The 12,658-nt window shown below is 44.7% G+C and overlaps 1 protein-coding gene across 1 annotated transcript in view; it reads right to left on the reverse strand.

Moving 5' to 3' along the window:
* EED (embryonic ectoderm development) overlaps positions 1–12,658 on the reverse strand; it is a 125,331-nt gene that overhangs the window by 53,538 nt on the left and 59,135 nt on the right. Inside the window, exons 7-8 of the mRNA XM_078658443.1 lie at positions 9,744–9,835; positions 960–1,093 (exon numbers count right to left, since the gene is read on the reverse strand). Of these exons, the coding sequence (XP_078514569.1) occupies positions 960–1,093; positions 9,744–9,835 (226 nt within the window). The remainder of the gene's footprint in view (positions 1–959; positions 1,094–9,743; positions 9,836–12,658) is intronic.

Consider the following 12,658-nt stretch of genomic DNA (forward strand, 5'->3'; position numbering starts at 1 on the left):
TATAAAGTTTTTACGCTTAGATGTTGCTGGAAAAGTTTTTGTAGCCGGAGCTTTCATCTGAACCCAGTGGCGGAAAAAAACAATCTGAGGATGGAGTCGATGACCATGCGCAGTATTGTCCAAGGGAGGAGTCACCTATCTCGTGACTACAAAGACTTCTTCCAAGAAGACAACAACCTGCAATCATCCGAGCCCAACACCAGGTGGCGATATAATGCTAAGTGTACACTCTGCAGCTCATATGCCTCTAACACCAGTTTCCAATTTGGTAGATGCCTTACGCTTGGGGCTGAGCTTTCAGGTTTGCACATCTGATTTCACCAAGGAAATAATCTTCAATTATCTCCCAAGAAAATATCCTCCAAGACATTCTTTGCACTCCTAGGACTTCAGGCCCTGGGGGTCACCAACCAAGCATGAACTGCATGAATCTAGTTAAGTTTAACATTAGCAATAAATGTGAATTATTTACTAATAGACAAGTGAATCAGTTTATCTGTATAGGTCTCCGGTTCAATTTATGCAGTTGATAAAGGTCTTCATAGAGATCGGTTTATTGTTACAAAAATATTTCAGCATGTGAACTTCCTTTAAAGGAATAATGTGGTTATACCAATTAGTACAACATGAGAGATTTATATTTAGCATATATATCATATGATATATACATATATACACACACACAAACATATACAACCACACAGCTTTTGAAAGTACATCAGACAGGAATCAAAACCATTGAAGTGTTACTCTAAACTGCCACGAAGGGATTTTATGAACTTATTGCACAGCTTAACCCCTTCCGTGCTCATGTCTGCCGTTGGCCGACGGGAGCACTCCCTCCCCAGTGCTGCGCACGACCAACTGCCGACGCAGCCCCGCCCACCTTATAGAACACCCGCACCACGGCAGAAAAATCGCCGCGGTTAAGGGGTTAATTTTGAAGGCACACCAATTACCTGTTTGTTTTGTTGAGATTATATTCATACGAGTCCTTAATGGAGTTAATCATTCTCTTGGAGTTGAGCCTCCAGAGTTTGAGGGAGTGATCCATACCACAGGACATTATTTTCTCTCCCAGAAGGTCATAGTCCTAAATTAAAAAGAAAACGTATATAATACATATATATCCATTTCTGCATGTTGGTTCCAACCATTGGTAACTAACAAGACTCCTTTCAACTGAGCAGTTCAATGTAGTTTGTAGCAGCCAAACTGCTTTTAATGCTAGCAAACAAAGACTGGTTTAAATAATACAGTAAATAAAGAAACGCAGAGGATGGGAGAGCAGCCGAATTAAACCTTTTAATTATTGTAAGATTTAGTGATCTCATGAACACACACACACAACCCCTGCCAAAGATAAACTGAACTTTAAGACTGCCTTACACAGCAACAAAGTTCACATATCAATAAGAACCAATGCAAGTGATTGGGACTGTTTCCACCCAGAAATAACTGATGAAAGGCTTTACTAAAATAGAGGGCTCAACATGTATCCCATAAGACAGGCCAACTAACATTTTTAAACTCTGGTCTACACAGACACTAGGCCTCTTACCCCCACGCACCCATCAGCAGGAACAAAAGATCCCCGACAAAGAGCCCCGGTTTCGGGTGCCCGCCAGGTATTGCAGCGCCGACCGGGCGAGGGGCAGGCTCAAATGATGAAGCATGACACCTAGCTTGCTAGGTGTGTGAGAGCCCTAGTTCCAACAAGGAGTACCCCCCACTCCTTACTCCATTCACTCCTCAGACTCTGCTCGACCACACCACTCCCTCATGCTCTACAATAAATAAATTTTAAAAAAAGTCACTGAGGAACTTTGTACTCCATTTGCACTCCAGTCCTTCTAGAGCATGTGCACTGGACCTCGTTAAATAAGCCCTCTGCCCCCCCCCCTTTTTGATATTCTATCAAAAAGTCACATGCTTGAAATATTGCAACTCTTCAGGCTGGGGATTTTTATTAATGTTAAATCAGCAGGACCTGCATATACACATTAAACAGCAACTGAACCTTGAACTCGCATTTACACTTCATTTATTAGTCTCCCAGCTACCAATTGGTTTTGAATTCTACTCTACTTGTGGCCACAATCTCAGATTTTCATATCACTAAAGTGAGAGAAATTAAGAATTAAATTGATATGGGTGAATAAGAGAAATTAGGCACACTGGAACATTGTGACAATAGTAATATAGAGCTGTAATTTGCTCACTTGCTATAACTTAGAAACACAATGACCGTTCTACATCATGTTATCTTACTTTACATTGTAGGATGCAGCTGCCAGATTCCTTGGAAACCGACACCGAGAAACTATAACTGATAGTGATAAGTTTATTATAAATAGTAAGGTTATGATACATATGAGTCAGATACCACATGGAGGTACGTGTTTCTTGATAAAATGTATATCTTGTGAGAATTTTTAATACTGGCCTTATTTTACTATAGTGGGATTATATTATAGCCTTGAGTGTTTGCTTTCTTTAGAACGAAGAATGAATATGCTACTTACCAGTATGCATCTGTTCTTGGCATGTAGGGCTGCTGACATTCATATCTATAGCATAGATCGCCGCCTAGTGTTGGGTCCGGATGATTGCACATTGTTGTCCTGGAAGAGTCTTCGAAGTATCACGAGATAGGTGGCTCCTCCCCTGGACTACAGTGCGCATGGGCATCGACTCCATCCCCAGATTGTTTTTAGCCATTGTGGCAAAGATGGAGCGTAACAGTGTAATGGCCATGCTAAGAGTAAGTGTAAAAAAGTCTGCAGCCGCTACAGGCGCCGGGGAGGAGGGCGGGCAGGCGATATGAATGTCAGCAGCCCTACATGCCAAGAACAGATGCATACTGGTAAGTAGCATATTCAGTTTGAGGCATGTGGGCTGCTGAATTCATATCTATAGCAGAATACATAGCAGTCCCTTCATTAACGGCGGCCGCCTGTGCCAGCTGCAGAAGTCTGAAAAGGTGTTTTAATAACAGCCTGCCCTACAGCTGCCTGCTGCTTGGAGTGCACATCTACACAGTAATGCTTAGTAAATGTGTGTGGTGTAGACCATGTGGCTGCTCTACAAATATCTTCCAAAGGGATATTACCAAGGAAAGCCATAGAGGCCCCCAACTTGCGAGTGGAGTGGGCTCTGGGAGGGACCGTCAAAGTGCGCTTGGCCTTGTGATAGCAAATCTGAATGCACTTAACGATCCACCTGGCTATACCTGCTTTGGAAATGGGGTTGCCTTTGTGCTGGGCTGAAAAGGCAACAAAGAGTTGTTGTGTTTTCCTAAAGTCTTTGGTCCTATCGATGTAGTACATTAAAGCTCGTTTGACATCAAGAGTGTGGAGCATTCTTTCGGCCACTGTCTCTGGGTTTTGAAAGAACGCAGGCAGTTCAATGGTCTGATTGACATGAAACTGCGAAACCACTTTAGGAAGGAATGTAGGGTTAGTGCGCAGCACCACCCTGTTTGAGTGAATCTGTATGAAAGGCTCTTGTACAGTGAGCGCCTGCAACTCTAACACGTCGTAGAGACGTAATAGCAATGAGAAAAGCCACTTCCCACGTTAAGAACTGAATCTCACATGAATGTGGAGCTCAAAAGGGGGGCCCATCAATCTGGTGAGGACCACATTGAGGTTCCATACAGGAGCTGGTGGGGTCCTGGGAGGGATGACCCGCTTCAGCCCCTCCAGGAAGGCTTTAATGGCAGGCACCCTGAAAACGGAGAGATGCTGCCTGTTTTGGAGATAAGCCGCTATGGCGGATAAGTGTATCCGAATGGAAGCATATGCAAGATTGCATTTGTAAAGATGCAACAAATAACATATGATGTTGGGAATGGACGCATCAAGTGGGTTGATGTGGCGTTCAGTACAGTAAATGACAAACCGCTTCAATTTTGCTGCATAGCAGGCTCTAGTGGTGGGCTCTCTCGCCTCTCGAATGATATCCATGCATTCAGGAGGCAAGTCAAGGTAGCCAAACTCTAAGACCTCTGGAGCCAGATCGCCAGATTGAGCTGTTGCGGATCTGGATGCTGAATGTCGCCATGGTTCTGCGTCAAAAGACTGGGCGTGAGGTGCAGCCGTTGATGCGTACCACGGAGAGTTCTAGAAACGTGGTGTACCATGGCTGGCGTGCCCACATTGGAGCAACCAGGATGAGTGTCATCGAGTGCTGCTTTAGCTTTCGTGCCACCAGCGGTATTAGAGGTGCTGGGGGAAAAGCGTACGCAAATTTGCCTGACCAGTTCATCCATATCGCATTGCCTTGCAACTGTGGGTGAGGGAACCTGGCGGCAAAGCTTTGGCATTTTGCGTTTTCCCTTGTGGCGAACAGGTCTATCTCTGGATGACCCCACTGCTGGAAGTACAGGTGGAGTACTGATGGATGTATCTCCCACTCGTGCATTTGGTGGCTGTACCTGCTGAGCAGGTCCGCCATTTGATTGTCTGTGCCCGGGAGGTGCTCCGCCATGAGGAAGATGTTCCTCTGAATGGAACACTTCCACATGCTTTGAGCCAGATGAGACAACTGTGGAGTGTGTGTACCTCCCTGCTTCTGGATGTAGTACATGGCCGTCATGTTGTCCGTCCGGATCAACACGACCTTGTTGCACAGATGTACTTTGAATGCTTTTAGTGCCATGAAGATTGCCATCAGTTCTAGGTAGTTGATGTGCATCTTCCTTTGCTGCATTGTCCATAGTCCCTGCACCGTGTAGTGGAGTACATGAGCTCCCCATCCCTGGAGAGACGCATCCGTCGTCAGGATAATCTGTGGCACAGGCTCCTGGAACGGGTGGCCCTTGCAAAGGTTGTGTGGATTCCACCAATGCAGAGAGTTGTATGCCCGACCGGTCACCAACACTAGGTCTTTCAACTGCCCCTGAGCCTGAGTCCACTGATGCGCCAAGCATTCTTGGAGCGGACGCATATGTAACCTCATATGTATATGCATATGTAACCTCGCGTGCGGGACTATGAAAATGCAGGAGGCCATCATGCCTATCAACTGCATAAACACTCTCGCAGGAAGCGAGTGTTGCGGTCTGAACTGTTGGATTAGCGCTTGGATGTTGTTGATCCGCGCTGAAGTTGGCTGAGCCGTGGCTGCCAGAGTATTGATCGTCGCACCCAGATATTGCCGCACATGGGCTGGCTGAAGGTGCGACTTTGGATAGTTTAGTGAGAAGCCCAGACCGTGAAGAAGGTGAATGGTGTGGGACATGTCGGCGGCGCACTGCTGGGCCGACTTTGCCTGAACCAGCCAGTCGTCCAGAGAAGGGTAGACATGTACGTTTTGTCTCCTGAGGTGCGCCGCCACTGTCGCCAGACATTTGGTGAACACTCTGGGGGCCGTGGTCACTCCGAAAGGAAGGACCTTGAATTGATAATGCCGATTTTGAATTTTGAATCTGAGGTATTTTCTGTGTGATGGATGGAGTGGAATGTGGAAGTAAGCATCCTTGAGGTCCAAGGTTGCGAGGAAGTCCCCCTGAGAGAGTAACGGAAGAACTTGCTGCAGCGTTAGCATGTGGAAGTGTTCTGAGAGAATGTATTGGTTTAGGGGCCGGAGGTCCAGAATAGGCCTGAGGGACCCGTCCTTCGGGATTAAGAAGTACAGGGAGTACACTCCTGTGCCTTCTTCCTCCACTACGAGAAAGCAACTACGGGGTGGCTCTAATCAGCAAGGCTGAGCCAGGCTAGCAAGAAACAAAAGAAAGGCCAGTGCTGATGTGGATAATTTAATAAAGCAAATGACCTAACAGAACTTGAAAAGACAATCAAGAACGGGAGTTACTACTTAATAGTTTTTTATTTTGACATTGTCAGATAAACGGAATACTTATACTTTTTTTCATTTTTATAAAATAGGACAACATTCAAAAAGGACACACAGGGATAGGGGGAAACTAGCTGTTATTCATCAATCATACAGTGTTTCAAGTATATCACAGACATTCAAAACACATTCACACCACTCTAAAGGAGGGACTGTAAAGAGCATAAACTACAATCTTAAAATCTATACAATCTCTACTACAAAAGAAACAAAAAGCCACAGTCTGCGGCTGCAGTTTTTTTCACAAAATGGAAAAACAATTAGTTTTTTTAAAGTACAATCCAGGTTAGATCTAAAAGAAACTTTTGCAACTAAGAAGGCTTGGTATTGTACTAGCGACTAGGAGAAAATAAATTGGATGGTCCTGTCGCTCTCGCAGACAGTATGGCAAGAGCCTACGCGTTTCGAATCCCGCTGGTTTTCATGGGACTCTCTTCAGGGCCTTATGTAGTATCACTAAGTGAAGATGCCAGTAATGGAAGGGAGTCCAGAGGAATCACGAACTCAGTTGTCTGTAACTGATAGGTACACAGCGCAGATCTTTATCTTTGGAATAGGGGCCACGTTGAAATCTCAATGCAAAAACAAGACTGGATTGAAACGATTCTACAAGGAAAGGGGGAATCGTAGGTGGTGCTCCAGATGGCCGAGTGAATTTATTCGTTTTAAAGTAACTGTCTCAACCAAACTAGGTCCAACACGAAAACTGATTGGACCTTCTTGGATTTCGGCTCGACGCCTTTGCCTGGCTCCGGCTCGACGCCCGTTTTGGACTTCGGCTCGACGCCCTTCTTGGACTTCTGCTCGACGCCCTTGGTCAGCTTTGGCTGGACGCTTTTCCTCGATTTCGCCGGGTCGACAGCTTACTTCGGCCTGGGTTGTCCCGACACCTCGGAAGTCGAGGGTGTCGACAGGGGAGCAGACTGTTTCGGTTTCGATGGCGTTTGAACCACTTTCGGTAGTGTTGACACCGAAGGTTTCACTTTCGGTTTCGTTTTAGACAATGGCGGCTCCGCCGAAGTGTCCGTAGCCGGGCAGGGAGGCGGGGCTGTGGATCCTGGTAGAAGGTCTTGGGTAAGGCCGATTGGCGATCCCTCGACCTGAGCCTTTGTAAGTGTTCGAACGGGGCATAGCTCTTCCTCTGAGCTATCTTCCATGGCCCCATAGGCCTCATTGTCGTCTCCTACCTCGTCGACGACTTCTTCTACGTCCAGGCCTTCGACATCCACTTGATAGTCGTAGTCGATTTCCTCCGCTGGAGGTGAAATCTGCAGCTGAACATAGTGTTCGTCTGCTTCCTCGCTGTCGAAGATGTCCACCGGTGCCGGGGCCGACTGACGGGCCTCCATGCGTGCCACGCGCCGAAGCGTCTTCTTCGAACGAAACCGTGAACAAGCCATACAGTTGGCTTCATCGTGGTCCGGCGACAGGCACTTGTTGCACACTGGGTGGACGCCGATGTGTGGGTACTTCGACACGCACACGGGACACTTCTTGAACGGGCTCCGTTCCATGTCGCGTCGTCGAGGGTCTTGCTGCGTCGACTGGGCCTCGAGCACCGAAGAGTCACGCGACTCCCTGGATGTCCAACTCGGGAAGCGAGTCGAACAGAACCGGCACCGAACGCAAACAATACCGACGATACGAAAAAGGCCTTTTGGCCTCGAAAAAGTTTATTGTCGATTCCGAACTGGAGAGAACGAAAGTACATCCGAACCCAATGGCGGAAAAAAACAATCTGGGGATGGAGTCGATGCCCATGCGCACTGTAGTCCAGGGGAGGAGCCACCTATCTCGTGATACTTCGAAGACTCTTCCCGGACAACAATGTGCAATCATCCGGACCCAACACTAGGCGGCGATCTATGCTATAGATATGAATTCAGCAGCCCACATGCCTCGAACTTTTATTTACAGGTAAAAAGTATGAATATAGGTGATTTTGGGAGCTTCGGAGCATGCTCTATCTTGGTTTTACACTGCATGGGATAAATATTGCCATTATGTGTGATCTTAGACATACCTCACAACTTCCTATGGTGGTAGTGGCAATTGAAAACAAGGGCCATGAATTTCTTCCGTTTTATATATAGTGATTTATGTTCAGTTACTCATGGTTACTTTACTTTTTCTAATAGACTATTATATGAACACTATTTTAAACTTCGATTTCAAGGTTTTCTCCTAAGACTTTCAGTGTGGGGAGCACTGATGTCAGGCTATTCTTAAAAGGCACCTGGGTATGGTTTTACAATTAACCTTATACAATCACTGTTAATATTCCAGCCCTGAGGAAGTCGTAGGGTGACTCACCCGAAGACTAAACACGTGTTGGCTGGTGCGAAATACGCTATTCGATTAAAAAGACAAGACTACTAGAGTACTTTCATGTGGACTAAAGATTGCGTGTGCTCAGAGCTTTTGTTCTATAAGAGAGAAATTAAGAGACCTCATTTAAGGTAAATGAAAGAGCATGGCATTGGAATTTATAAACAATAGCAAATGCAGGAGAAGTGCAGCAAAGTATTTCCCGAAAAGGAATTGATCATCCTTTGGCCAACTGAATATTTTGGACATTAGGTCAGGATGATATGCTGCACAAAATGCCACTAACCCTGCAGGAAATCTGCAACTGTGAGAAGTTGTTCAGTATTCACTACTATGGTGGTCTTCCATAGAGAAAAAACATCTACTCCACTTTCTTGGTCTCTACTACACTGCCTTTCTTCAAGAAGCAGTTTAATTAATGGTGTAATAGTGTGCTACGGTTTGGAACTAAATCTGCCTAGAAAGGCTAACGAACTTGATACATTCGCAGTCGAGACATCAAATGTGCTCATCTTACCTATGGCCACCAGATACCTGCCTTCTTTATACTGTGGAATTGTGGCTGGTAGGATCATGGAGCAGTGCTAGGCTGCAGTTAATATGCCTAAGTGTAGGTTACGGGCCACAAAAACGATAGCTATACCTCAATGACTAGTGTGGTGGGTGTTCAGACATGGAGCCCATACCTCCCAACGATAGGATAGAATGACTCCCTAATTTTGCAAGGGGTGGGGTTAGTGGAGTAGGAAGAGAACTGGGAGTTCTGGCTGGACTATTACTACTGGAGCAAGACAAATGCCATGCACAAATCGGCGTGGAATGGCCTAAATTAATCTTTAGTTTTTGTCTGCTATGTCAGCGTGATCGCCAATGGCTGCGACTAATTCAATCATTTATGCATCACTATTTTATTTGTTGCTGTTAAAGCACTCGAGAACACAACACACTTTTTATAGTGGAGTGTTCAGTCTCACTCAAACCTATTAATACACCTGGATTACAGATAGTTGAGAAATGTATACCAAACAAATATTTTTTAAATATAAAATAAAAATAAACTGTTAGTCATAGCTGGATGGTACAGCACTACCAAAATCGAAATCCATGCAACTTTACATTTTTTTTTTAAATAAAGGTAATCAGGATTCTTGTCTAGCTGGGACCAGCAAATGTCCTGACTATGTTCAAAATCCCAAGTTAAGCATCCTAACTCACGGGTGGATTCTCAAACTGATCTGCTTAAGAAACAATACTTCGGTCTGCTAATTTACAACTCCTTCAAATTACTCTCCAAACTAAAAGCAGGGTTCACTGCTACAGCAGGTCTACTAGAGACCAAATGCTTTTAGGAAGGCTGAAATTACTGAATACCTGAATAGCCTTGAAGAGATGGGCACTGACTTGTCCATCATTTGAGATGTATATAACTAAGCCTTTCGCAGATTACATCCTGAGATTGTGCTGCTAGTCCTTGCCATTGGTTCCCCACGAATAATCCTTTTTCCCATACATAAAACTAGCACAAAACTAATGTATAGAACACAGCTTCAACTTACAGCACTTAAAACTTCATCTCTGTGACCTTCTACACCTCCAAATATTGCAACAAGGTTATCTGTTTGGATATTCCACAATCTCAGTGCATGGTCTAAAAAGATAAAATATATTAATGTTAAACAGGATGAAAAACAAAGATTTGCTGTTATGCCGCATTGACTTAATTCTCCCAAAGGATTTACTACTTTCTCCAGTTATCACATCATAGAATGGTGGCACCTACAAGCTGATAAATATTAACATTGGGCCTGGTACTACACAAATATACAGATACACTTTCTGCGGCATGCCTCACCGTCAGTTCCTAATGTTTCCAGCCGACAAGTTCATAACTGTGCAGTCAATTTGGCTCACTAGATAAAGGGAGTAAAGGTACTGTAGAAAGCCTTGATAATCAATTATCATTAAGTAATTGTTACATGTGGCCTTTGCTTTAATTAGCCCGATTACCACAGATCAAGGAGTGGTGGGGACAGTATAGTTCAGAGTAATGTTTTCATAATGCATAGGCAGTAAAATACTTGGCTACCTCGCAGGGCTCATTACAATAGGTAAAACAAAGGACCTTCAAAGCAACTCTAGCTCTATCAGGCACCCAAAGAAGGAAAAGGAGAGAATATTGGTTTGTCATTAGAGCCACAGCACTACAAGTTATTGGAATGAGAATCCTATGAATGTGGTGAACATGCACATCATCAGTTGTGAGCTGCTTACATCACTTTGGCAGAGGGCATGTGTGCTTAAATCACTTTGGCAGATGGCATGTGTGTGAGGGCTCCCAACTATATTTCTAGGAAATCTAGTCCCTTCTTGCAGAAGAGCGTCAGCTACAAATCTGCAGCAAATGGTCTTTGTTTCTTTCAAAGACTACCAGACCACATTGATTGTGTGCGTCTGAGCTGAACATTTCCAGAATAGTCCACTCTTCATTCAGCCGTCAGCTAAAGGCTGAATGAAGATGATTGAAAATAAAGAAAACAACAAATATTGATTGCATTTGTACTGACATAACCCAATTAATGTGTTTCGTACAGAAAGTGTATGCTCAGGGATTAGGTAGAATATTATTAGGACTTTATGATTAGGTCCTGTTTGGGGAGTGAAAGGGTGATTACCTCCGCCCTTTGAGCACCTCAAGATTACACTGCAAGGGTACATACATAAACCATATACAGTGAGCGCCTAATCCGTCACTCACCTCAAATTCATTCTTGAGACTCTCTGGTTGGTAGCCTTGTGCGCTACACCGAAGGCAAGGGAGGGGGGCGCACCTAAAAATAGGCTGCAGAGGGGGACTTGGGGACAAGTCTGGAAACTCCCAATGTGGGACTCAGTTCATAAAAGCAGGGGAGCACAGTCGTCGTCGTGGCTCCGGCCAAGGAGCTCAGGTACAAAGAGTTTTGGTCAGCTGGCCACATGAGTCAAAGGCATTCATGGTTCTCGGTTAGATCTACCGACCTGGGGGGGAGGGGGTAAAAGCAGAAGAGCAGGGCCACTCAGGACTCAAACAAGCTTTGGTTTCTGCAAGGGTCCAGTACCCAGGGTATTGGTGCAGGGTTGGTCCTTGTGTTTCCTTACTTGGTGGGGAGACAGATTTAAACTACTGGAGCAGTGACATCTTTCTAGGCAGCTTCTGAGTTGGTGGACCTGGTGAACAGCAAAATGGTGAACCAGACATTGCGGTTGGTGCCCGCAGCCAAGCGGCTCCTCCATATCAAGGGAGATGCTGACCGGATTAAAGGATCATGCAGTGTAGTCACTCAATTGCACTGTAAAAAGCTCAGTTTTACAGCACTATTTCAGTCAACTTTTTGCACTTATTTGTATTCATAAACCTAAGAAAGACAATTTTAACAGGGCCCGGGATGTATTAGTGAGTATGAATTATAAAGGACTACCTGTCCCATGAGGCCAAGCACCCCTATAGTCTTCTGGATTGCCGGAAACAAAGCGGGTATGGAAGATGCCGGCTTCTTGAAAAACAAAAAGACTCTGCGTGGCACCACAGCCAACAAGCAGTCACAGCTAGTGAGTTGTTTGCCTTAATTCACGGGCATTTACTGATGTTCCGGCCAGGAGCTGGCTATTAAAGAATAGTCCAGTTCTGCAGGGCATGTACTGATGTCCCGGCGAGCAATTGACCATCTAAACAGTTGTCCTAGTAGATTCACACTGCGGGGAATTTAATGAATCTCTTAAAATATCCTGCCACTAAAGAGTTGCTTGACCTGCTAATCGTGGTGGGAAACTAACCACAACTCTAGCCATTCTCGTTACTGAGTAACGCTTAAAACTGGCTTGCTATTCCAAACATATTGCTAGATAGCTCGGAGGCATACATTAGACCATGGACTAAGAATTCTACTATTTATTAAGTATTTTAGACCATTGAGTAAGAATTCTACTATGTATTAAGTATTAAGGAATAGACTGGTGACCTTTATATATTTATATACCACACAACACACCTGAATGAGTATGTTATCTATTTGGGCTAATTTTGTGCACGTTTTTATAACAAATATTGCAGCACAGACCATAAACCTCTCCCTGGGGCTTGATATATTGATAAGACTGTAGTCACTGGTCATATATCGGTCAATTTTGTAGTAATTTTAATCCTCTACTTTTAATTGCTCTCTATTCTAAAAATCTCTCTACCCGTTGTTTTCCCTCCGATATGTTTATAAGGGAGAATACACCCGGAGCCTCACGCCAAGGTTTGAGTAGAGGCCTTAGACTCAACATTAGCAGGTAAGCCTGGACCAACTCCCCTGCTATACTCTCCTGTCCCCTTACTTTGGTATAAGGGCACAGGTTTGTTGCATGGGTGATGTATATAGAAAATGTGTATAAATAACTATCCCACGATCACCCAATTGGTAGTGTGGGTCAATTGTATGAGAATTGGTTA

The sequence above is a fragment of the Lissotriton helveticus genome, chromosome 8, assembly GCF_964261635.1.
Source record: "Lissotriton helveticus chromosome 8, aLisHel1.1, whole genome shotgun sequence".
Taxonomy (NCBI): domain Eukaryota; kingdom Metazoa; phylum Chordata; class Amphibia; order Caudata; family Salamandridae; genus Lissotriton; species Lissotriton helveticus.